This window comes from Ambystoma mexicanum, chromosome 9 (assembly GCF_040938575.1).
Source record: "Ambystoma mexicanum isolate Mex_15411 chromosome 9, UKY_AmexF1_1, whole genome shotgun sequence".
Taxonomy (NCBI): Eukaryota; Metazoa; Chordata; class Amphibia; order Caudata; family Ambystomatidae; genus Ambystoma; species Ambystoma mexicanum.
Window position 1 is genome coordinate 1530002157 of NC_090931.1, and position 24707 is coordinate 1530026863.

Below are 24707 nucleotides of genomic sequence, written 5' to 3' on the forward strand. Positions count from 1 at the left end.
ATCAGGCCGTATTTCTGTAGGAGATACTGTATCCGTGGGAGAGAGGTGTGCATCTTGCAAATATACAGCAAGAGATCACCAGCATAGAGGGAGACCCGATGTTCCTCCTCCCCCTGCCAAAGACCTTCCCACTGCGGGTCCGTACGCAATTTTACTGCCACTGGTTCTATGGAAAGAGCGTAAAGTAGGCGTAGTAACGAGCAACCTTGGCGTGTGCCGAGTGGAGGTCAAAGGGTGCTGATGTCATACCATTAGTGGTCACCGTAGCCATCAGGTCAGTATAGAGTAAGCAGATCAAGTCGATAAGAGTAGGAGGGAGGCCATGCTCGGCAAGGGCGAGAAACATAAAGTCCCATTGGACCTTGTCGAAAGCCTTCTCGGCGTCGATTGTAAGGATTGCGTCCCCCTGTTTCGAGTCCCCGCCGATGACATGTAGTAGTCTGAGCATGTTATCTCCCGAATGCCTCTTACAGATGAAGCCGGTTTGATCTTTGTGTACGAGATGTGGCAGGACTGAATGTATTTTCTGGGCAAGGCATTTTTCTAGAATTTTTGCATGTTCCTTTCTTGTGAAATACCACTATGTTTGCGACCAGCATTGATTGTGGCAACTGACCTCTACGCACTGCTTCGGCGAAAATTTCTTCTAGTTTGGGGACAATATCATCGGTCATACTTTTATAGAAATCGATCAGGATTTCATCAGGCCCGGAGGCCTTGCCCGGTGATAGGGCATGAATAGCGCGGTCTACATCTGCCGATGTAATGGGGGTGTCAAGAGCTTCAGGTTGGGCCAGGGTGACTTTGGGAAGAACAATGGAGCCCAGGAATTCCTGCACCTTGTGAGATGGTATTGTCTCCGGGGCTGCGTATAGATTTGCATAGTACTCCACAAACTGGGCATTAATGTCTTTATCCCCCACTAATGAGTCCCCCCCCCATCCCGAATGGTGGTGATCGTCTGGGCCACCACCTGTTGTCTCAGCGCGAGCACCATCAGGTGCAGTGGTCTGTCATTTTCAAGGTAATATTTTTGGGACTAGCCTGAAATGATTTTTGGACTCTAGTGGTCATTATATCTTTAATGTTTGACCTAATTGTGCATATGCGTGCAAGCCAGAGGTGTAGCCAGGATTGTCTAACAAATGGGATCTGAAGCTAATGTAGTTGGGCCCACCGGAGTGACATTAAAACCTGTTAATGCCCACACATAACTGCTGAGTGGGCATTTACAGATTTTGGGTGGGCCTTGCCCGCTCAGGCCGCATCCTGTCTACGCCTCTGGTGCAAGCGCTTGTTGGTCGGGTGAGTGTTTGTGCAGTTTCTCGAGAGCTTTTATGTCCAAAATAAGTTTACTTTCTTTGTCTTTCCATTGTTTGAGTTTGTATGCCCGTCTGGATATGCACTGGCCCCTCAGTAAGGCCTTGAATGTGTCCCAGCACGTGCAAGTGTCATATGAAGAGTTTAGGTTCGTGCTCCAGAACCCTGCCATGTCTTCTTTGGTGTGGTCTATAATGTCTGGGTACGTCAGTGCCCTCATTTTAAGACGCCAGAGCGGGGCCTTCCGGGGAGTATCTGGGAGAACCACCCAGAGCTTCACAGGGGCATGATCCGAAATAGTGATGGGCAGTATTGAGCAGTCGTCCACCATATGTAGCGCAACGGCTGGGGCCAGCCAGTAGTCTATCCTGGAGTAACTATGATGACTATGTGAATAAAATGTATAGTCCCTGCGCGCCCCATGCATGTGTCTCCAAGCATCCCCCAATCCCAGGTCTTCCAGAAGTCTGCAGAGTGTGGTTTGTTTTTTCCATTTCACCGGGCTCACGGTGCTCGTGCTCTAGCGATCGAATGTGGGATCAATCGTGACGATGAAGTCCCCACCCATGAATGTTAATCTCCCCCTGTAGGGTGCGCAGGTAGCAAAGGTATGGGTGAAAAAGGCCGGGGTGTCTGTCGTGGGGGTGTATATGTGAAGGAGTGTGATAGGATGGTGGTTCAACTGCCCTTTCATAAGTACGTTTCTGCCCTCTCTATTGGAGATGGTGCTCTGTAGCACAAATGGGATCCATCTGTGGATCAGTATGGATACCCCTCGTTTGCCCTGGTACGGGGCATGAGCCGCTGCACCGACCCATCCCTGTTCCAACTTTTTCAATTCTACCTCATTCAGGTGGGTTTCTTGAAGAAACACTATGTTATATCTGTGATAATACATATACCATTTGTAACCGAATAAAAACCAAAAAGTGACTAACCTAAATCACCCTTGTATAACCGAAGTACTGTAAGAACCCCCCTGCGAGAACTGGGTCCTCTCCACTGATTAACAGTGTAGGAATGCTCAGGTCCCACAGGTAAACCCTCTGGGGGAAAAAAGCCTGATCTGTCGTGGTCTTCGGTAATTCTTGCTGCAGGCTGTTCAATGACTCAGCTGTATTTCTTATTCTTGACGGCTATCTGGAGATGTAACGCTCACCTGGTCTCCACAAGGGCGCCGAACGAAGCTGGACTGCAGCGGTCTCCACCAGCGTGACTCGTAGCGAAGTGATGAGTGACTGCACTTGCCCACTTAGTTTCGTCTTTCTGGCACGAAGGAAGATTTTCCTAAAATGTTGAAATGATATGTTAACTAGCTGTAAGGTGGAGGACCGACTTCCACCTCCCGCAACCTCCTTCTGCCCCCTTCCACTATGTCTCACCCAGGGGTGCGTCGAGATTCAGGGATCCAGTTAACTTCACTGATCCTGTAGCTTTATGGCAGAGTTCCAGACAACAATGACTCTGAGGTAACTTTTATGCCAATCCTAAATAGCATGAATTGCTTTAGAGTTCAGGTTGCCCAAAATTCACTCCTGTGCCTTTTCTTTGCAGGTTCCCCTTTGAGATACACCCGATGAAAGGCGACTCCCCTACGGAAAAAGGTGAGGTAAATGCCAAGGTAAGTTTCTATACTTGCACAATGCGAAAATGTCTAAACATGCAATATTGTTCTTCTATGCAACTAATCTGCTGTCCCTTTTCTATTCTGCAGGTGCGGTGCCTCCGAAGCGAAGATCGTGTGATGGTGACTCATGGAACCGCAGCGAATACAGCTTCCAGTGAGTATTTATGCTGCGCGAGATTGAATGTCTTTAGAGAGCCGCAGCTCACCTGATGTGTTCTTTTCCTTTCAGCAGGTGCAGCTGCTCCGGGACGGCGATCGCGTGCGTGTGCCTCATTGGATCGCAAGGAAGAACAGCGTACAGGTGAGAATCTCGCAGCGCAATGCTAATTGTCTTTAAAGTAGTTCTTAACCAGTGTTCCTTTTTTTGCAGATGTGGAGACTCCGGACGATCGAGATGGAGAATCAGGTATGGGTCTTGTCCTAATCTTTACTGTCTCCTTCCTTTGCAGGAACGGATCGCGATGACCAGGACGGGCGTGACTGAAGACAGGATTGGAGCTTGCAGACACAGTCAGCGTTACGCTGCAGGAGTGCAGAATAATGTAAAGCGTGTTCTGTTCTGCGGGCGTGGTTTAAATAGCTTCCCAGAAGTAGTTCCCAGGTAAAGTAGTCCCTTCACCACACCCTATCAAATAGTCCCCAGATTAAGTAGTCCCTTCAACCAGCCTCAGACTGGGCTGCACGTGGTTCTGTCACTCGGTAACTTGTCTTGCCTGAGAAGGCAGTATGAGCCTGGCGCCAAAGGCACCAGGACTGAGTCCAGGAAGCGCTTAGGCAATCCTTTGGGCTCTTAAAGGTCCCCAAGTGTGCCAGTACCCTGGGCAGGCTGGTTTGCTCCTGATGTCTGGGGGCAAGCACCGTGACAGAAGAGTAGAAATATAAGCTTAATGTGTGGGTTTGTAAGAGGAGGAGTTCAGGAATTGAAAGTACCCAGGTAGTCTTCAGATAAGTTTGCTGTGCAATCCATTTAAACAAGTGAGAGGAATCTGATCTATTCAAAAGGAAACTGAATTTAAGAAACAGAGCTCTAATCAGTATTATGTGATGAAGCAAGAAGCTTCCTACCTTTGTATTTTGAGTACACGTGTCAAAGGCTGATTTTCTCTGCTGCGGTGTGTTGGTTCGGAAGGGATTGATTTGTGGTCTGTGAGGCTAGATAGAGAGATCTATGTTAGTACCGGCAAGCGCCTCTGAATGTTGGCGGGTTTAGTGTATGCAACTTCAGACCGTTTCCAAGTGGAAGTCTGAGAATCGAAACAGCTAATGTTTCCTTCTTTATTCCGGAATCATACATGGGAGAGTCACGGCTCCAATCTGTAATGAGAGGTATACATAAATATATATCTTTTTGCCTAAAGCGTAGCAATGACTGTTTATGCGAGAAAAGTGCTGCACTGTTGCCGGGTAACGGCGTGGCATTCCCGGAAGACTAAGCCTTACAAGCCACCTTGCTAAGAGAGGATCGAGAAGCGGTGCAGGCTTTCTGCATGTAAGAAAAGGGTAATGTAAGTACATAGATTTGGATATGAATAGCAGGACAGAAGAAGAAAGCCTAGTTATCGTACTCACGAAGCGTCTGTGTTGAGAAGTGACGCTGGGACAACGGGTCTCCCAAGGCTGATAACAGGATTCCTCCTTAGCTGTGGGCGGAGTCACACACGGAAGGTAGTCTGAGACTAGTACGTTGATGACAATAAAGGGTGCCATCTTGGAGGAATGACAATAAGACACACCAATCCGGCTCCAGCGCCTCCAGCGCTGCCAAAGGGAACAAGACATCTTTGGATTCCTAGCAATGTCCCCTTGAAGATCCCTCATATGATTCAATACCCGCCTTCTTTTGATGGGCTGCCTCAAACCTTGCACATTAAGGGTTAGCAGCGTGATCATAGCCATCTACGTATGGGGGGGTTCAGCCTCCCGATGTCTGGGGTTTAGCTGCATAGCCTCCCTCTGCCTTAGGATTTGGCTTAGAAGCACATTTTGTTTATTCAGTCTCCATTTCCCCCAACCCGGTCCCAGAACTACCCCAACAACAATAACAGAAACAATTGTGAGCAACATTCCCCTTATAACATTGAGAGCGATCCAATCTCTCCCAATACAAGGCAATATAGCCCATGCATTGATCTTTTGGGTGCAAGCCCATATGTCCGCACCTGTTCCCATGCTTACCAAGAACCCTCTGTCAGAGGGTATGGGAACACAGTGATCATCTAGAATGCTTGACCCATACAACAGCGCTCATGGAGTCTGCCCAGAGGCTAGGTGTCGGGCTACTTATCGCATTCTGAACCATGATTGCGGCAATCTTGAAGTCAATGGGCCTCATTACGAGGTTGGAGGTAAAAAACAGTTTTTAGGTAATACCGTGTCCGTGTAGGAAAGAGGCTGCTAACAGTGGCGTATTAGGATTTTGCGTGCACGAGTGTAGCAGCACGCCGGTAACGACAGTATCAGCATGTTGTTAAAGTCCCAAAAAAGCCCCTTAGCGGCATCATTGGAAGCGCAGATAGCACTACCGTCGCCGTCTACCTCTAAACAACGGGCCTAGCATCAATGGATATGGCATTAGCGGGCGCCGCTATTAAGCGGAACCGGAAGTAACGTCATCGTGCCAGAACGGGAAAGGGCACGGTGGCCAGGGGAGTTGCTAGGTCTGGAAAAGACCCGGGGCTAAGTTGATGTCGGAACGGTTGGGGTTGGGGGCTAGCTAGTCTTTTGGCTGTAGCTCCTGAGATTCTATCCGGGGCTACAACCAAAAGATCAGAGGCTATAGCCCCCTTACCCCCCCCCTAGCAACGCCCATGACGGTGGCCATATTTAAAAACACAATCCATTGCCATCCTCACTACACAGCACCTGGAGATTCATTCCAATAGCAGAAAAACATCATCACCACCAGCATCATGCCAAAGGCATTGAAAAAAGGGGCATCCCGTCAGCGTAACGAGCGCTTCACGGAGAACGAGCTCACAATGCTAGCAGACACGCTGGCAGAAAATGCTGAGGTTGTCTTTGCGAATAACCTCAAGAGAGAAGCTCAGATCAAGAAAAAAGAGATCTGGTAACTAGTTGCCCAGAAAGCTCGTTCTGTTGGGAACACACCCCGCACAGTGAAGGATGTGCTCAAAAGATGAGACGACCTGCGCCTGGCGGTGGGCCTAGCTCCCCAATCGAACTAAGCTGCTGGGAGGAAACCTGCGCCAGCACTATTGGCATTGAGGCGATTGAAGGTGTGGGCGACATGGAACGTGGCGCAACCTTATTGGCAGATGGAGGCGAGTGTCCTAAGAAAACACTGTAATGCAAAGTATGATGATAGTCCAGCAATTTGACCGTGCCATGAGGCAATGCATGGCCCATTACAGACAGGACACATCCCTGCCTAGATGCCATCCTCAGCACTGACACATCCACATACATGCAGCATGCCAATGCCATACCTGAGACACACCCCACAAACATGGAAATGGCATTAGTCACACTGCACGCAGTCCAGAACAGAAATGCATGTCACACAGCATACACCACCTCAAACAAGTGTGACCCTGATGTATGCCTGCATGCTCCCCCATATAGCAAGCAACTTGATTGTCAAAACTCCAATACCTAATCCCCTCTAATGTGTAGAACAGCAATAATACCAATGTATGCATGATGCTTGTAGAACCATCACTGATGCCGTCCCTCTCTCGGTCCCCCACAGGCTCAGATCCTGACAGCGAGGCCCGGGACTCACTGCCACAGGCAACAACTCCCCGGAAGATGGTCAGGGGCAGGGAAGAAGGCAACAGGCCTTCAACATCAAATGGGCCAGGAAAGCCACGACTGCCACTGAAGGGGAAAGCACCACAGGATGCCACGTCACTGGTGCGGCCAGGGCCACAGCTACAGCAACAGTCCCCACAACATCTGTGTCCCCTGCGCAGGAGCCAGTGGCCGATGGAGCCCTTTCAGCTGCCAACAGCTCTGTTGGGGAGGCAGCAGCCACGGCACCCCAGATCAACGAGGATGTGCAGACCCAAGGCCAGGTGTGTGTCCCTGTGGAGGATGACTCATCTGACTTACCTGCCACACCCAGTCCACCACCATCACCCCAGATCACACCATTGTACTCCAATGACAGCACACAGGAGCAGTCTGGAGGGGAGCCAGGGCAAGGGAGCATGAGCCCCGCAGAGGAGCCACAAGATTTTGGTAATTTACCACATGCAGCATCCACCTCCTCTGGTGTCATGGATTTGGTGCAGCAAATGGCACATACGGTGCAGCGCCAGGAGGAGCTGACAAGCCTAGTCAGACGTGGCCCAGGCAAGGCAGGAGGTGCGGGACAACACTGCGTCCCTGAGACAGGCCATTGAGGCCAGCACTACTCGTATCTGCGAGGAGGTGTCTGCTCTGAGGCAGGTCCTTTCCCGCATAGCGGATATCTTGGAGGCAGAGCGTCCTGCCCCGAGACACGAGCAAGCGGGCACGGCATCATCATCGAGCTCCACTCAGACCAGCCCCCTTCACAGGTCTGCATGCACCTTGCGGCATTCAGACATGCCGCCACCAGATGCGGGAAGTGGACAAAAGTAGATGGGGCAGCCTAATAATGGCAATTGACGCAGAAACCTACAGCATTTGCTTGGACGCCATGTGTGGGGGAGTTGTGGGGCGAGGGGGAGGGGGAAGAGGGTGTGTGGGGGAGTTGTGGGGGGAGGAGGGAGATGTTGTGTGGGGGAGTTGTGGTGGGAGGGGGAGCGGTGAGAGGGTGTGTTTGTGGTGGAGGGCATGAGGCCTGTTCACTATTTTACTGTTTAATACACCCATTGTGTACCAGAAAAAATACTTGAGTGGACATTCATTATTGTATATGTGTCATTTATTGGTCTATGCCATTGTGAAGCTGCTTGTTACTTTGTTATTGACTTTGGTATTGACTACGTGTTGAAACCAAAAGTGAAATTGAAATTAGACACTCAGTCACCTAGGGATATTAGCACCTATAAACAGCAGAGTGTATTTTGAATTGTTAAACTGGGTAACTGAAACCACGAAGACCTGAATGAACGTTAGCATTCTATTTAAGTATAGACTGAATTGAGTTGCAATTGAATTGAATTTGTTTAAAGTTTATCTTGTTTCAGCTGCCACTGAAGTCACTGTATGTGATCTGACTTTTGCATCAAGTGGACACTTAATTCTTGAATCTTGTTGTGCATTCCGGGATCTTCTGCCGACTCGGGCACACAGGCACGCAGACAGGAACTACAGTTCCCATTGTACTTGCCCGTCGCTTTAAGGAAACGTCAGGCCCTTCAGCGCCGGCGCTTCCGCGACGAAGCCGGTCTACGCCGGTCCACGGCGTCCGACGGCACACAGCACGAAACTCTGCTAGATTTAGCTTGCATAATCTCAGCGCCTAATTTACAGGTATGGGGTATCTTAAACTCTGTGAATTGTTGACCCATGCAACCATATTACAGAACCAAGGGTTAGTCCAGGACTACATTAGCTCCAGACTAGATCCCCTTATACCCAACACATTATCGAATGAATGTACCTTACCAACACCAGTCCATCATGCAAAACAGGTACCGGAGACCCATAAGCTAAATGAACCAGAATCTCCCAAACTTAAAATTGCATTACTTATCACCAGGTCACTGACCAAACACGCCCAGGAGATCCATGATTTTATTGTAGATGACAAGATGGACATTTTATGTCTAACTGAGACATGGTTACAAGAACCAATGGGCCCCACCATAGATATTGCAGTGCCAACCAACTACAATATTTATTTCAAAAACATAGAAACCGGAAAAGGTGGAGGAGTGGCGATAATCGCCAGACAAAACCTCAAATTCTTTGCCGCCCCCATACAGTGTACCGGCTGTGAGATCATCCATCTCAAACTGACACCTACCCATAATGACTGCATGAACATACTAGTCATCTATAGGCCCCCGTCCCTAATCTCTGAATTCAATGATGAATTAATCACTATCCTCAACAACCTTAAAACACCCAACACTGAGACTATTCTCCTCGGTGATATTAACAGATGGAGGGGTAACCACAATAACCCTGAGGCTATTAATCTAGAGGAGGAACTAGAGAACTGTGCTTTCACAGTAATCAATAAAGGCCCCACTGCTGTCATGGGGAACCAGCTCGACTGGATAATCAGCTCGATCAGAAAAACAGCACTACCATAGCCAGAGCCACAATACTCTCTAGACTCGACTATGGCAACTGCTTGCTCCTTGGAGCAAATAGCAAATGCCTGAAGCAATGCCAGGTGATTCAGAATAATGCTATTAGGACTATCACGGGCAAGTCAAGAAGGGAACACATTACAAGCGACAGAAGAGACCTTCACTGGCTGGCCATTGAGGAGAGAATTATATTCAAGTCCCTCACTATGGTCCATCGATGCCTATATGGCAAAGCCCCAGCATACCTAAAAAAGCAGTTCAAATGGCACGAACCAATCAGAAATGTAAGATCTTCTAACAAAGGTCTTCTCCAAACTATTCCAGCTAAAAAGCTGAATGGTCTTGGCAAGGCCTTCTCGGGCAGAAGTATCCTTAAATGGAACAAACTACCCGTGACCCTGAAGTTGGAAACAAACTATACACACTTCAGAAAGAAACTAAAGACTTCACTATTCAAATAAACTCCTGACTAGACAACAAACCCTAGTATACAGCGGAACTGAATTATATATGTGGTTATTCCATTGTCCCGTTTCTGTCTCTACATGTCATGTCTTATTGGAATGCGCTCTGATGCCTGCGGGCTTTAGCGCTATACAGATAAATAAATAAATAAATAAATAAATAAATAAATAAAATAGTGTACATGTGCTCCCACAACCAGTGCCCTCAATCTCACTTTCATGGCACCCTCTGCGCCCATGTGTCTTAGAAATATTGGTAAATCACAGACTGGCGCACAGCACGTCCCTCCGCGATGATGTGCGCCCACATCTTCTTCCTCTTCATCATCACCTGGTGGTTGCAGTGCAATGTTAGGGGGCAGGGGCTCATTCCGTCGGATACACATGTTGTGCAGCATGACACATGCCATGATGATGTTGGCCACCTTCTTGTGCCTGTAGAGGAGTGCCCCACCCAACCGGCTGAGGCAGCGAAAACGTGCCTTCATCAGGCCAAAGGTCTGCTCGATGACCACACGGGTACGGGTATGGGAACGATTGTAGTCCTCTTCGTGCCTGTTCTGCGGGTTCTGGAAGGGGTGAGGAGCCACGTCTTCAAGGGCTAGCCACTATCACCTTCATGGGTGCAAAATAAGGTATGTGTTAGTCAATTCATGATGGACTGCTGTAGTTATCACACATGCCTGCAGATATTTGTTGGTCACATGCACATGTCCCTGGTTGTATGCACACATTTTACCTTGCCTCAATGTGTGCGGTGCCATGGTCTTATGGTGTGGATTGCGTCTTCAAGATGATACACGATGTACACTAACTTGATGTTGCTCATGCATTGTGGATGCATACCACAGTGTTTGTGTTATATATGTGATGTGTAGTGTTCTGTGTGATTTTCTTACTGGCAGCATTGGCAGTAGTCTCTGCATTATTTAGCATTCAGCGCTGATTATTCCCATGGTGACATGCTGCACTACTGTGGTGGTAGCCCTGTGACCAGCAGTGGATTCCCTTGGTGATTTTGATTTGTGCACTCTCATGGATGCTTGTCCTGTGTAGTGATTTGATGCTGACATTTACACTGTGTATACTCACAGCATGTTGCTGGATTGTGTTACGGAGGGTGAGGTCTGATGATGGGTGGTGCACGTGTTGTTGGATGTGGGGTGGTTGAAAGTTTGCCATGTTGTGATTGATGTGCAGCTTCCTTCATTGCTATTAGAATTGGTTGTCAGGTTCAGTTTGGGATGGTGTTCTGACTTGAGTGTCGTGTAGACCGATGAGACCTCCGTCCCCAAGTGACGCACAGAGGAACAAATAGAAACCCGCTGTGCGACCCTTGAGGCCACAGGTGAGAGATGTCTTCCCAGATCCACGGAGCCTCTGGAACACCGATGCTGCTGTCAAGAAGGAATGCGGTTAAGCACCAGGCAATCACAATACTGGCAGGTAAACAAAAGAATCTAAAGTGTCTTACCTATCTGGTGTATTGGAGACCCAGGTAACCTAGTAGGGAGGTTCGAGGCTCAGAAAGATACAGCGGTCCCTGGAGTGGTAGAACCGCAGGTGAGCGTGGATACGGGTAGGCCACCTGTAAGATAGGGCTTGACTCGGGCGTAGAAGTACAGCAGGATACACAGGGAAGATCCAAAGACAAGTCGATGTGCAGTCCAAGAATCCGGCAACAGGTAAACAGTTCCAAGCAGAGGTACAAAGGGGTGTCCAAGAGAGTCCGAGGTAGAGTTCCGTGATCGAGGTAGCAAGGAGCAAGTGGTAACGCCAAACAGGGTCCGAAGCCAGCTGAGAAGCAATGATCGTTCTGCCTCCCAGGTCTTTATACTGTGTATCCCTGGGTCATGTGACGTCTCTGGGTCATGTGACGTCCACCAAGGTCACGTGAGGAACGTCGCACTGTATCACGTGATCGACGTGATGACGTGACGCCGCCCCTTCTGCGATATATCCTCCAAGGCAGTTGCCAATGTAGAAAAGGTTGTAATCGAGTCCGTACACCACAGAAGGTACGGTGTTTTCGGTTCTGTGGGTTCACCGAATCCCTTGAGCCTCGAAGCTGGGGTGGAGATGTTGGGGGAATGTGAGCAGTGTTCTGATGTGGGGAGGCCTGATGTGCTGGGGGTCGCCTAACATAGCCCCTCCGCAACGGCCCACGACCCCGTGGGCAGGACGGATGGTCTAAATGGAAACGGGCTACCAGGCGAGGGGCGTTCAGGTCAGAGGCGGAAACCCATGAACGTTCCTCCGGGCCATAACCCTTCCAATCCACCAGATACTGGATCCTACCCCTAAACCATCTGGAGCCCAAAATGGCCGACACCTCGAAAACGTCAGGAGAGGTCAAGGACACTGGGGCAACAGGGGCACGAAGACGGACAGAGTCGGGACAAGGTTTGAGGAGGGAGACATGAAACACATGGTGGATGCGCCAAGAGCTGGGAAGCACTAGACGGAAGGCCACCGGATTCACAACCTTAGATATCACATAAGGACCGACAAAGCGAGGTAGCAACTTCCGACAACCCTCTAGGCGAAGATGACGTGAAGACAACCAGACCTTGGAACCCACCACCAGAGGGGGAGCAGCCCGACGTTTGCCATCCACACGGGCCTTCATAGCAGCTTTTGCTTCAGTGAGATGAACCACTGTACTAGCGTGTAAGGCAGAAAGATCCCTAAGACATGTCGTGGCCGCAGGGTTCGCAGAACCAGAAGCATCAGGGACCGGCAAGACCTTGGGATGCTGGCCATAGAGGGCGTAAAAAGGAGAATAACCAGTGGCCGAATGAGCCGCATTATTATATGCGAACTCCGCAAGCCGTAAAGCGGCCAACCAAGAGGTTTGGTGTTGATGTATAAGGCAACGAAGGTATTGTTCCATAGATTGATTCGTCCTTTCGGTCTGTCCATCGGTCTCAGGATGATAGGCCGAAGAATACCTGGTATCAATGCCCAATAGCCTAGTCAGGGATCTCCAAAACCGAGAGGTGAACTGTGACCCTCTATCAGATATAATGACCGAAGGAAGGCCGAATAGCATGAACACATGTTCAAAAAACAAATCCGCTAACACAGGAGCCGAAGGGATACCTTTGCAAGGAACAAAACGGGCCATTTTAGTGAACGTGTCCACCACCACCCAGATGGAGTCAAAGCCCTTCGACTTGGGGAGATCAGTAACGAAATCCATCGTCAAGGTATGCCAGGGCCTAGGAGGTACCGGAAGCGGAAGCAACAACCCAATCGGTCGACCCCTTTGATGTTTAGCCTGAGCACAAACTGCGCATGATCTAACATAACATTCAACATCGCGCTTCATAGAAGGCCACCAACACCAACGTTTGAGAAGATCCAAAGTGCGGTCTTGTCCGGGGTGAGCATTAAAGGGAGCGTCATGAGACCACTCAAGGGCCAGATTGCGTGTGTCAGGTGTGGGAAGGAACAGGCGCTCATGTACGAAGGGTAGTCCATCAGAATACACTGGGTCCCATTCTCGCAACTGATCGGAATGGTTGCTAGTCCAGGATCGAACCGAGTCTATCAGTGATAATGAGGGAGTACAGAGACAAATCACATGACTCTTTCCGAGTACAGTGTCGGGGAACGTAGGCAATTGGACCCCCCCCGGAGAACGTGACAAGGCATCCGCCTTCCCATGCGCCGTACCAGGACGGTGCATAATACGGAAGTCAAAAGAGGAAAAGAAAAGATGCCACCGGACTTGTCTGCTATTAATGCATTTCAGAGAGGCCAAATCTTGTAGATTCCGATGATCGGAGTATACTGTGACGGGATGTTTAGCCCCTAGAAGATGATGGCGCCAAACACGGAAAGCGTCCATGACAGCCAAGAGTTCTTTCTCCGTGACGGTATAATGAGACTCAGTACTGGAAAACTTACGGGAGTGGTATGCCACTGGATGTAATTTGCCTGTATTAGGACATGTTTGTGACAGTACAGCCCCGAGGGCAAAGGAAGAGGCATCTGCCTCGACTATGAACGGAAGATCAGGATTGGGATGTTGGAGTACCGGTGCGGTAACAAAGGCGGTTTTCAATGACTCAAAAGCCTCCTGTTGTTCTCTCTGCCACTGATATGGTACCCGGGGACTAGTCAGGGCCGTGAGTGGGGCTACAATCGTAGAAAAGGAAGAAATGAAACGCCTATAAAAGTTGGCGAATCCTAAAAAGGCCTGTAAGGACTTGAGTGTTTGAGGTACTGGCCAATCTAAGACTGCTTTGACCTTGGAATCGTTCATGGATAATGCCCCAGGGGTGATATGGAAACCCAAAAACTCAACAGAGGTCTTATGGAACTGGCATTTCTCAGGTTTGGCAAATAAGGAATGTTTTCTTAAACGGGTTAATACTTCTCGGACGTGTTTTACATGGTCATCAAGATCACGAGAGAAGACTAGGATGTCATCCAAATACACAACCATGTACACATCCAGAATATCCCTGAAAATGTCATTCATGAATCGTTGGAACGTGGCCGGGGCGTTACATAAGCCAAAGGGCATGACAAGATACTCGTACAAGCCGTAACGAGTACAGAAAGCCGTTTTCCACTCGTCTCCCTCGCGAACGCGTACTAAATTGTATGCGCCGCGTAGATCGAGTTTGGTAAAAATGGAAGCATGTGTTAAATGATCTAAGAGTGGAGTAATTAACGGGATGGGATATCTATCCTTCTTGGTAATCGCGTTAAGACGCCTATAATCCACACAAGGACGTAAATCCCCCTCCTTCTTGGGTACAAAGAAGATAGGACTTGCCGCCGGCGAAGTGGAGGGGCGGATGTGTCCTAGACGCAGGGCATTCTGTACATATTCTTTTAGCACCTGTTCCTCCGAAGGAGACAAAGAGTAGATCCTGCCCGAAGGAACAGTGGAATCAGGAAGCAATTCGATTGGGCAGTCATAAGTTCTATGTGGAGGAAGTACCTCAGATGAGCCTCGATCGAAAACTGATTCAAAAGCCCGATATTCTGGCGGAATCCCAGACACCAACCCCCCAACAGTATGGGACTGTATGACTTCTGGATCGTCAACGGTCAGTGTGAGTTGTGCTAAGGCTCCCAAGACCCGAGAGGGTGTGTCAGGGGCTTGACGGACCGGGAGACAATAATCCTGACAAATATCGGACTCAAAGAGTACAGTGCCTGTTTGCCAATTGATCAGCGGATTATGTTCACGTAACCAGGGAATGCCTAGTATGATACCGAATTGAGGTGCGGTGATCAAATCAAAACTTAAGGTTTCTGTGTGTATGTCTTGTATGTTCAACAAGAGGGGTGCAGTTTGATGTCTAACAGGACCAGAAACCAATGCGGAGCCGTCTACGGCTTGGACATGTTCTGGTCGTGTTTTTACCACTAAGGGTAGATTCAGGGAATGGGCCAAATCAATATCTATGTAATTACCAGTGGCACCGGAATCAATAATGATGTTGACTGCATGAAGAAGGCCCGTAGAGGGACATAGAGTAGCCTTTACGGAGATGGGCTGAACACGAGCAAAGGCAAGAGGGGTACCCGGAGAAGATGATGGGACACTCGACCTGTTCTCCGGTTCTAAGGTCGAGCCATCCGAAAAACCTGATTCTTCTTGGGACGTCGAGGACACTCTTTCACGAAATGTCCAATGGTGCCACAATAAAAGCATGCATTATCTACCCTTCTACGTTCCCTCTCAGATGTTGTAATAGGACTGCGTAACCCTCCCACTTGCATAGGTTCTTCGGTACTGGAAGCGGGAGTACTAACAAGAGTAGGAGAGGAAGAGGCCCCCAATTCAGCTCTACGCTCCGATCGTCGTGCGTCTACCTGCAGGACAAGATCAACCAATTCCTGATACTGAGTAGGCATAGAAGGGATCACTGCTAAGGCGTCTTTCATGGTGTTACTCAACCCCCTATAAAAGACCACCGCCCGCTTGTTTTCTGGCCATGATGTTTCCGCAACTAGCTGGTTAAACCGGGTGATGTAATCTATCAGAGTCCTTTTGCCCTGAGTTAATTCCAGCAATTCCAAATCCCTAGACTGTGCCTTGTGTCGGGTATCGAATACTCGGGACATTTCCAGGACCAACAAATCAAAGTCATAAAGAACTGGGCTGTTGTTCTCTAACAGGGGATTAGCCCAAGCAGCAGCTGTTCCAGCTAAGTGGGAAAGGGCGAAGGCGGCCTTAGCAGTGGACGTGGAAAAAGCCAAAGGCCTGCATAAGAAATGTAACTTGCACTGGTTAACAAAGGTTCTGAATTTCTTGGGATCGCCTTGGTAGCGTTCAGGAGCAGCCAGAGGGGTAGGAGTCGGGAGGATTATTGGAGTCGGGACTGTAGCCACAGGAGGGGGTGTAGTGGAGGAGCTGCCATCTCCGAACTCAGGGTCTGCAGGAAGGGAATGCTGGACGCTCTGTATGGTATCCAACCTTTGATGGATCACCGTGTTCGCGGCGGCCATACCTGCCCTTAATATTGTAATTGCCTGAACTAAAGCAGTTATGGGTTCGTCCGTGGATCCCTGCATCGTCTAACACGACTATACGGCTTCTCAGTCTGTTCTGGCTTGAGTGTCGTGTAGACCGATGAGACCTCCGTCCCCAAGTGACGCACAGAGGAACAAATAGAAACCCGCTGTGCGACCCTTGAGGCCACAGGTGAGAGATGTCTTCCCAGATCCACGGAGCCTCTGGAACACCGATGCTGCTGTCAAGAAGGAATGCGGTTAAGCACCAGGCAATCACAATACTGGCAGGTAAACAAAAGAATCTAAAGTGTCTTACCTATCTGGTGTATTGGAGACCCAGGTAACCTAGTAGGGAGGTTCGAGGCTCAGAAAGATACAGCGGTCCCTGGAGTGGTAGAACCGCAGGTGAGCGTGGATACGGGTAGGCCACCTGTAAGATAGGGCTTGACTCGGGCGTAGAAGTACAGCAGGATACACAGGGAAGATCCAAAGACAAGTCGATGTGCAGTCCAAGAATCCGGCAACAGGTAAACAGTTCCAAGCAGAGGTACAAAGGGGTGTCCAAGAGAGTCCGAGGTAGAGTTCCGTGATCGAGGTAGCAAGGAGCAAGTGGTAACGCCAAACAGGGTCCGAAGCCAGCTGAGAAGCAATGATCGTTCTGCCTCCCAGGTCTTTATACTGTGTATCCCTGGGTCATGTGACGTCTCTGGGTCATGTGACGTCCACCAAGGTCACGTGAGGAACGTCGCACTGTATCACGTGATCGACGTGATGACGTGACGCCGCCCCTTCTGCGATATATCCTCCAAGGCAGTTGCCAATGTAGAAAAGGTTGTAATCGAGTCCGTACACCACAGAAGGTACGGTGTTTTCGGTTCTGTGGGTTCACCGAATCCCTTGAGCCTCGAAGCTGGGGTGGAGATGTTGGGGGAATGTGAGCAGTGTTCTGATGTGGGGAGGCCTGATGTGCTGGGGGTCGCCTAACAGATGGTTTGGGGCACAGTGTTGTGGGATGTGGACATAGTGCAGTCACCACAACAATGACACCATGATGGTGTGTGCATCTCTCCCCCCATTTCACTTCCATGTACCTGTCATGCAACGTACCAAGCAGCTAGGCACGTCGTCATGCATGTCGCTCCATGTAACATGGTAGCGTGGAGTTCCGCAGGGCCATTGAGTCATGAGTTGATCTGGGGAATCGGGCACAACAATGTGTGATGATCTTGCTGGAGTCACATACCATCTGTACATAGATGGAGTGATATAGCTTACGGTTGCGGTATACCACCTCTGTTGCATGCGGGACCACCAATTCCACATGGGTGCAGTCAAGTGCACCAATACAATTTGGCATGTCTGCCAGTGCATGGAAGCCAACTTTCGTGTCAAATATCTCCAGGGCAGTCTGTGGTAGGGATATGTAGTTCCTTGAGTGCTTTGGGACCACATCCAGCACTTGGTTCATCATTCGAGAAAATAAGGGTTGTGATCTGCCATGCATCTGCCCCACTGTGTGCTGGTAGGTGCCTGTGGCCAGGAGGCGGAGCACAGACACTACCTTCAGTAGAGGGGGGATGGCGGTGCGTATTTCAATAAGGCTGACAATGTTGTTGTGTATCATGTCCGCAATGGTGGTGATGGTGTCCTGGTCCTGACGGTACAGGGTGTGGATCTGCTCTGGGGTTAGGTTGAATGGACTGGCTCTGATGTGAGGAATTGGGGGCTGCCTGCGTGGTACCACTGGCTGCACTGGGGCTTGCTGGGCCTATCTCACCCTCCTTCTCCTCCTGTTTCTCCTCTGTGGTGCCTGCTGTTGTTGGTGTTGTTGCTGGTGTAGTGATGCAAGCATGTCCTCCAGCCCCAGTATTGCTACTACAAGTGGAATCATTTTGGTGTGGAAAGGGGTGTGGGTGTGCTCCTTTTGTGCTGGGTCAGGCTCCATTGCCTCCACCTGTGCGGATTGTGTGCACCTGTGGCAGTTGGGAACACTGCACATAGCTGTTTGCGGGTGGTTCGCTATGCTGGTATTGCCGGCATCCCGGTATCCCTTATTAACGCCTTCATGATGCCGGTTTTGCATGTCCGCCTGACTTGTGATGTCCTCCTGTTAGCAGCATCCCGGTATTGCCGGCTCGAAGGGCTGCGTGCCCGCGGGTATGCTGGTATGGGGGAGCACGGTATCAGTGGTGCCGCTTATGCCGGGTTCTTGAGTCGGAATAGCCCGGAGCGGTATGCAGTGCTGGTAATTCCTTACCGGCATCGTTTTTCCATTACCTCCAACCTCGTAATGAGGCCCAATAACTTTGTCTGTGTCAGTGTTAACGGAAGTATCAAAGCAAGGAAGGCCATTGGGCCGCACGTGCCTGAAGCTGCCGACATATCTGTATATTCAAGTCTCCCCCAATGAGTCTGTGGCATGCAGTATCTGCTCAGGTCCTGTAGCAGCACCACAGGCCATATCCGACCTGATATCATGGTGCCGAGGAGCGGTCTCTGGTCCCGGGGGCACTCTTTACCTTTTCCCTCTGTTCGACATGCAGATCGGAAGGTACAGCTGTGGATAGGGAGTTCATTTTGTTGCCCCCTTCCTCATGTGATTTGGGCCCCTGAGGCCCCTCCTGGGTTTTGGTCGTCTACCCTTGTTCCGGGGAAACCGATGATCAGACGATGTCGTAGACAATGTCGTAGATGGAAGCAATTGTGAGCTGCATTGTGCAGGAACTCTATTGTGATTATGTTTTGCCGTTGCAAAAATCACCATGCATCTTCTGGGTCTTCAAATGAGTGCCATTGGCGATCTACCTGTATGCACCACACCACCAGGAACTTTAGGTAGTCTTGCCTATAGTCTTGCCCTTTGAGTGCTTTGAAGAGGGGATTAAATCCTTTCCGGAGTCGGGAGACCTCTGCTGAATAGTCATTAAACAGTCTTATGGGAACTTCCCCGATTTTCACCTGGCCGACAGTTCTGTATGCCTTCAAAATAGCCATCTTATGCTGAAAATTCAGAGGTCAGAGTGTGATCGCTCTTGGGCATTCCCCTGACGCCGGCTTAGGGACCGGTGCCCGATGGATTCTCTCGATGTTAAAGCCGCAGGGGTTTTCTATGTGGAGCACATCCTGCAGGAAGTTATACATGAATGTTTCGAGGTCCGGGCCTTCTGCATTCTCTGGGAGGCTGACCATCCTGAGGTTGTTGCATCTGGACCTGTTTTCCTGGTCTTCCAGCTTGGCTCCGGGGCGCTGTACCTCCCTAATGACCCCATCAAGTTCTGTTGTCATGGTCTCGTGGTTGTCCTCGAGCGAGTTGATGCGCTGATCATTGTCGGTCGTCCTCTCAGCCTGAGCATTCAGTCTAGTTTGGACGTCTTGCAGGTCGCGTTTCATGTGCTGAACCGTGGTGTTAGTTTCTTGGGTCCGCTGGCCGATGATTTTAATTTCCGCTAGAATGGCTTGTAGTTGTGCTGGGACGCCCATCATCGCCTTATGCCTTGTGGAGCGACGCATGGTCGGGTCAGCTTCGTCGAGGTCTTCCATTGGTTTAGTGGGCTTGTAAAACTTTACCTGTGAAATAGCCCTCTGGCTTCCCCCTTTATCAGTCCTATAAGTCGGCTGCGTTTATGTCCCAGGTCAATTGAGCTCAGGGGCAGGAGGCCGCCGGGTGTCCCCGTGAATTTGCCCAATGTTATCGAGGCCACGGAGGTGTAGGCCGGTCTGGGTTTGATTCTGTAGTGCCCAGTTATCTAGCGATGAGAGCTTTAGTGAAGGTGCTGGTTGAGACCTCCGTGGAGCAACCAAGGTGTATACTGGTAGTTCAGCCACGGTCTGGTGGCCCAGGAGTGGCGCCGGTTTCACTGACCCAATGCAAATTGTCTGCTCCCAAAAGCTTTGCGTGATGTAGAGCGGGTGTGTGGTTCTTCGGCCTAAGGGATTGAGTGCTCTTGATGGCCCTGCAGGCACTCTAGGTCTATGAGGGCCGTCCCGTCGGGGTTATGTAGGTAGCCCAGGGCCAGTTTGGTGATTGCTCAGCTCTTTGTCCTTCTGTGCCTGGTGACGACACCCCTCGCAATTGATCCTTACCTCGGGGCCGGTCTGGCAATGCTCCGTCTAGGGGCCCAGGGTGGATTTACCTCTCATCAGCTTCATAGTTGCAGTGTGGCTGGGATGCAAGGGCCACTGTGGATCAGTGGGACAACCCGTTCACAATGGCGTCACACGGTCTCAGGTAGGCATATCCGCAGTTAAATCACGATGCAGGGGTGGCGATTGTCTTGCCTGGGGCTGCAATGTAGGTGTCTTTGGAGCTCCTCCACATGGACGGCAATCTCTGACCATGTGGGAGGGGGGATCTGGCCGAGGGGACCGTAACTCGATTGGGGTAGGTGTGGGCGAGGTATGGCATTGGAAGCTGCACCTTGGTGGCGTCCCTCAATGCAGGGGCCTCGCTGCACTCCCTGGGGGTAGGGGTGGCGGGTATCCCATCTCACCTCGATGTGGATGTGTGTTGCTGGTCAAGCGGGTGGGGAGAGCCAGGCAGATGGGTCGCTCCAGCATGAGTCGCCCTCTCTCAGTGGCGTTCCTCGGACTCTGAGTAAGCAAGTCTGCTTTTATCCCGCACTGCTTATCCCTCACTGCAGGGGCAGCATTAATCCTGCCTGGGATTGTGACATAGGTATATGTAGGGTGCCACCACATGGGTGGATGCCTCCGACCATGTGGAAGGGGGGTCTGGCCGGCGGGACTGCACTCTGTTGGTGTGAGCGTATGCAGGATATGGCGCCGGGTCCTGTGCGCCTATGTTGTCCCTCAGTCCGATGGCATGGGTGTGTGTTTCTGGCAAAGCGGGTGGCGATATCCAGGGATGGAGACCGCTAAAACGGCACCGACACTAAGCGTTAGCAAGCGGGAGGCTGCCTTTCACAGCCAAAACTGCAGTCTAGTGGTCGAGGACCCTTAACGCTGCTAAGGTATAATTTTCAGCTGCATTCCGGGGCTCAAAGCGGGAGAAAGTTGCCGATTCACGGCAAGCTCCGCCAAAGCCTCAGCAACCCACAGCCATCTTTACTCGGGTGCCCCCGTGATGTGAGGTTTCTAAATGGAAATTACACAACCTACATAAACGTTCATCTCTAGGCATTCCCCTGCAAGCACCAGTATTTATCAAGAGTGGAAAGATCTCCAACCTTAAATAGAGAATGAAGCGTGTGAGTACAGGGTAACAAGTCACTCTGCTGAGAATAACTTAAGAATTTCCGTGTGCCAGCCAAGTGTGCTATAGATTGTATTCTGTCACATAGCCTAGTATTCTCGACATACCCACACAGAAGAAAGACTTGCTCTGACGTTGGGAGTACACTCAGGCCAATCTCAGCAAAGTGTTGGGGGGCAACAGACTCCATATCTCTGAACCATACACTACGCATACATCTCTGCGCATGGGGAATCAACTGTCCAATCAAAGAGGGGCTCCGATTTGTTCCAAATCTTATACTGGCCGACAGACCGACACCTTCCGAAGCGAGATTAAGGATTGGAGACCCAACTCCATTCTAATTGTTTTGACAGGGACCACCCCCGGAAGGCCCAGTAAGGACCGCAGGATTCTTGCTTCCAACTTTCTTAACCAAGACACAGCACTTTCTGGATATATTTCCAGGGCATACAATGTAACCAGGATTACAGAAAGCTTATAGGCCCGCACTTTAGCCTCATCAATCCACTCCCCCCATGGTTGTCAATATTCTGACAGGTAAGTTAAAACCAAGGGGCCTCATTACAAGTAGGGCGCAAAGGGATACCGAGCACCGGTAATGACACCGGTGCCGGTAATCCCTTTGCGCCCTACTACGAGTTCCATTTGCGGGTCCTTCCTTAACGCCTGCTTTTAGCAGGCGTTAAGGACGGGACCCGCAAAGGGACACCGGGGTCAATAACGGTACTGCAATTTGCGGTACCGTTATTGCCGCCTTCCCATTGAACCCTTTGGGGGCTCACATGGGAATGGGGAATGGCCCTGGTGAATGGGGAATTACCGGTCCCTCCGACCTCGGAATGGACCGGTAATTACTCCATTCACCAGGCCGGAGTTTGGACGAGTTTGGAGGCAGCCATGCCGAAAATAGCGGCGTGGTTACCTCCAAACTCGGAATGAGGCCCAAGGTGTTCCTAATATAAATACCCAAGCATTTATATTCATTAACCTGCTCAGTGTGAAGGTCCCGAGCCTACATGAGAAGGAGGGCTGTCCATGAGCTTTTTTTCCATTGGACATGATTTTAGTTTTTTGGGCATTTATCCGGAGCCATTTCACCCTAGCATACTGGCCCAACGCATCCAGAGATCATTGCAGGCCAATTGGTGTGCAATCCAAGATCACTGTATCGTCTGCGTATACTAGGGAATGAATAGGGCATTACCAAACCAAGGCAGGATATTCTTTACCATTGTCAAAGTAGGGGCAAAATCTGAGACATATAGGTTATAAAGTATGGGAGCAAGAGCACATCCTTGTTTTAAGCTTCGATTAGTAGGTAGAGTATCGGTTAAATCTCCCTTTTGGGATAAGCCGACCCTGACATGAGTGTCACTGTACAAAAGCTTAAGGAAATAAAGGGCCCTTACAAAAATCTCTAGATCCCATTCGCATTCAGTCAGTGGGTCCCTCCCTGATTTTTCCAAAGTGGCAAAAGCATTGTTGAACGTAGATGTATTGGCCACTGACCATCTCAAACGGTTACCCGGGATGTTAACAGTCAGGTTAAAGGTTAGTTTTTCCTTAGCCAGAGGTTTAGTAAACAGGCATTCCAATTCAAGATTAGCATAATCACTCAAGTTAATCGGAACTATTGCGAGTTCCGGCAGGAATTTCTTAATTGCAGGATTCACCAAACTGAAATCAATAAAGCTATTAGAAATCCCATTTGACCAAGTGAACATCGTGTCAGGGACGTCATTTGGGGGTCACCAGGAGGTCGCAAGTGCGACCTCTGAGGTCTCCCTTGCGACCTCGGTGGTCTCCCTTGCGACCTCTAAAAAAAAAAATATATATATTTATTTATTTTATTTTATTGTTTTTGCAATGCAAGCTCCTGGGCTGTGGCCAGCACCATGTGGCTCTTTAATTCTGGAGTGGCTAGCTTTCTTATTCAGGCCCCTTAAAAAAAGAAGAAAAATAAGAACATGAGGGCCACAAGTCCAATGGCCTCATTACACGGAGGGCGGTAAGGATTTACCGGTACCGGTAAAATACCGGTACCGGTAAATCCTTACCGCCTTACTACGAGGTCCCTTTGAGGGTTGGGGGATTTAACGCCTGCTTTTTGCAGGCGTTAAAAACCAACCCGCGAAGGGACCCAGGGAGCTAATTACGGTACCACAATTTGCGGTACCGTAATTAGCGCCTTCCCCATTCCCATTGAGCCCTATGGGGCAAAAATGGGAATGGGGAAGGGCAATGGTGGAAGGGGGAATTACCGCCCCGCCAACCTTGGAATGGGGCGGTAATTCCCCTTTCCGCCAAGGCGGTGCCGGTATTTTACCGGTATGAACCATGGCGCTAATAGCGCCATGGTTCTCCGCCATCCGTGTAATGAGGCCCTAACACTTTCAGCACTGAACCTAAATAAGAAAGAATAGGAATGCCAAAAAATGTGTCTTTCTGGAATTCTAAACAATAATTGCTAGACTCATTAAATTTTATTTCAGGCACAATTCAGGCGGTGAGTCACTGAATTAGTCTGTTCTCAAAAGCCTCAACTCAGCCTTTCATCCTTCTGAGGTCGATAAATGGGTACCAACACAGGTTGGATGATATTGGGTGTACATTTCTTCTATGTAAAGTGCTTAAGCTTAAGTTCTATATAATAACACATCATTATCATTTGGTCATGGACGTCTGCTTGCAATCACAGTAATTTGGTAATATGGGCCAATACACACTGATCTTAACAATACATATACATATGGCGATCCATTCAGGTATGAAATGTACATCACATTATAGTGATATCGTAACCATATTTTTCGTAGTGTACAATGCTATGTGATGCCACTTCCTGTTTTGTCAACGGATGAAAGGTCGTGTTCCATCGCTTCCCGTGATATCACTTTGGGGTGGGGTTAAATGACATCACTTCCTGTGATGTCATCAGGGGTCAAGGGTCGTGTGATGTCACTTCCGCTACCCCTGGCATTTTGGTGAAATGACGCCCCTGCATCGCGTCCTCTTTATTTCACAGAACCGAGGACAACTCAAATTCAGCCAGTGCCTCACACCATCTTTCACCTCTGGGAACCCCCCGTGCCCTAGGCCCCAATTTAAGAGCACCCGAATAGTCACCACAATCTGCATTAAAATCGCCAGTTACAATAATCCCTTCCTTTGGGTATTGCAAGTGCCAAGGTCTGATAGTATCACACAAAATAGCAGTCAAGCAAGAAGAACCCGGAGGGTCATAGAGAGCAAGAACCAGGATTGAGCCGCTGCCAAACGCAGGGTTAATCAGTTCAGTACACAACACATTGTTATTCGTTTTGGTGTCTATCATTTTCTTCAAGTTTAAAGTATTCCTTGACCCGATAAAAAGGCCCCCCTTGGGGCGGCCT

General features: G+C 49.7%; 1 protein-coding gene across 1 annotated transcript in view; it reads left to right on the forward strand.

Moving 5' to 3' along the window:
• Positions 1-24707, forward strand: part of LOC138487563 (zinc finger protein 62 homolog) — a 170613-nt gene that overhangs the window by 111013 nt on the left and 34893 nt on the right. Inside the window, exons 4-7 of the mRNA XM_069614041.1 lie at positions 2875-2941; positions 3035-3101; positions 3318-3353; positions 6698-7273. Of these exons, the coding sequence (XP_069470142.1) occupies positions 2875-2941; positions 3035-3101; positions 3318-3353; positions 6698-7273 (746 nt within the window). The remainder of the gene's footprint in view (positions 1-2874; positions 2942-3034; positions 3102-3317; positions 3354-6697; positions 7274-24707) is intronic.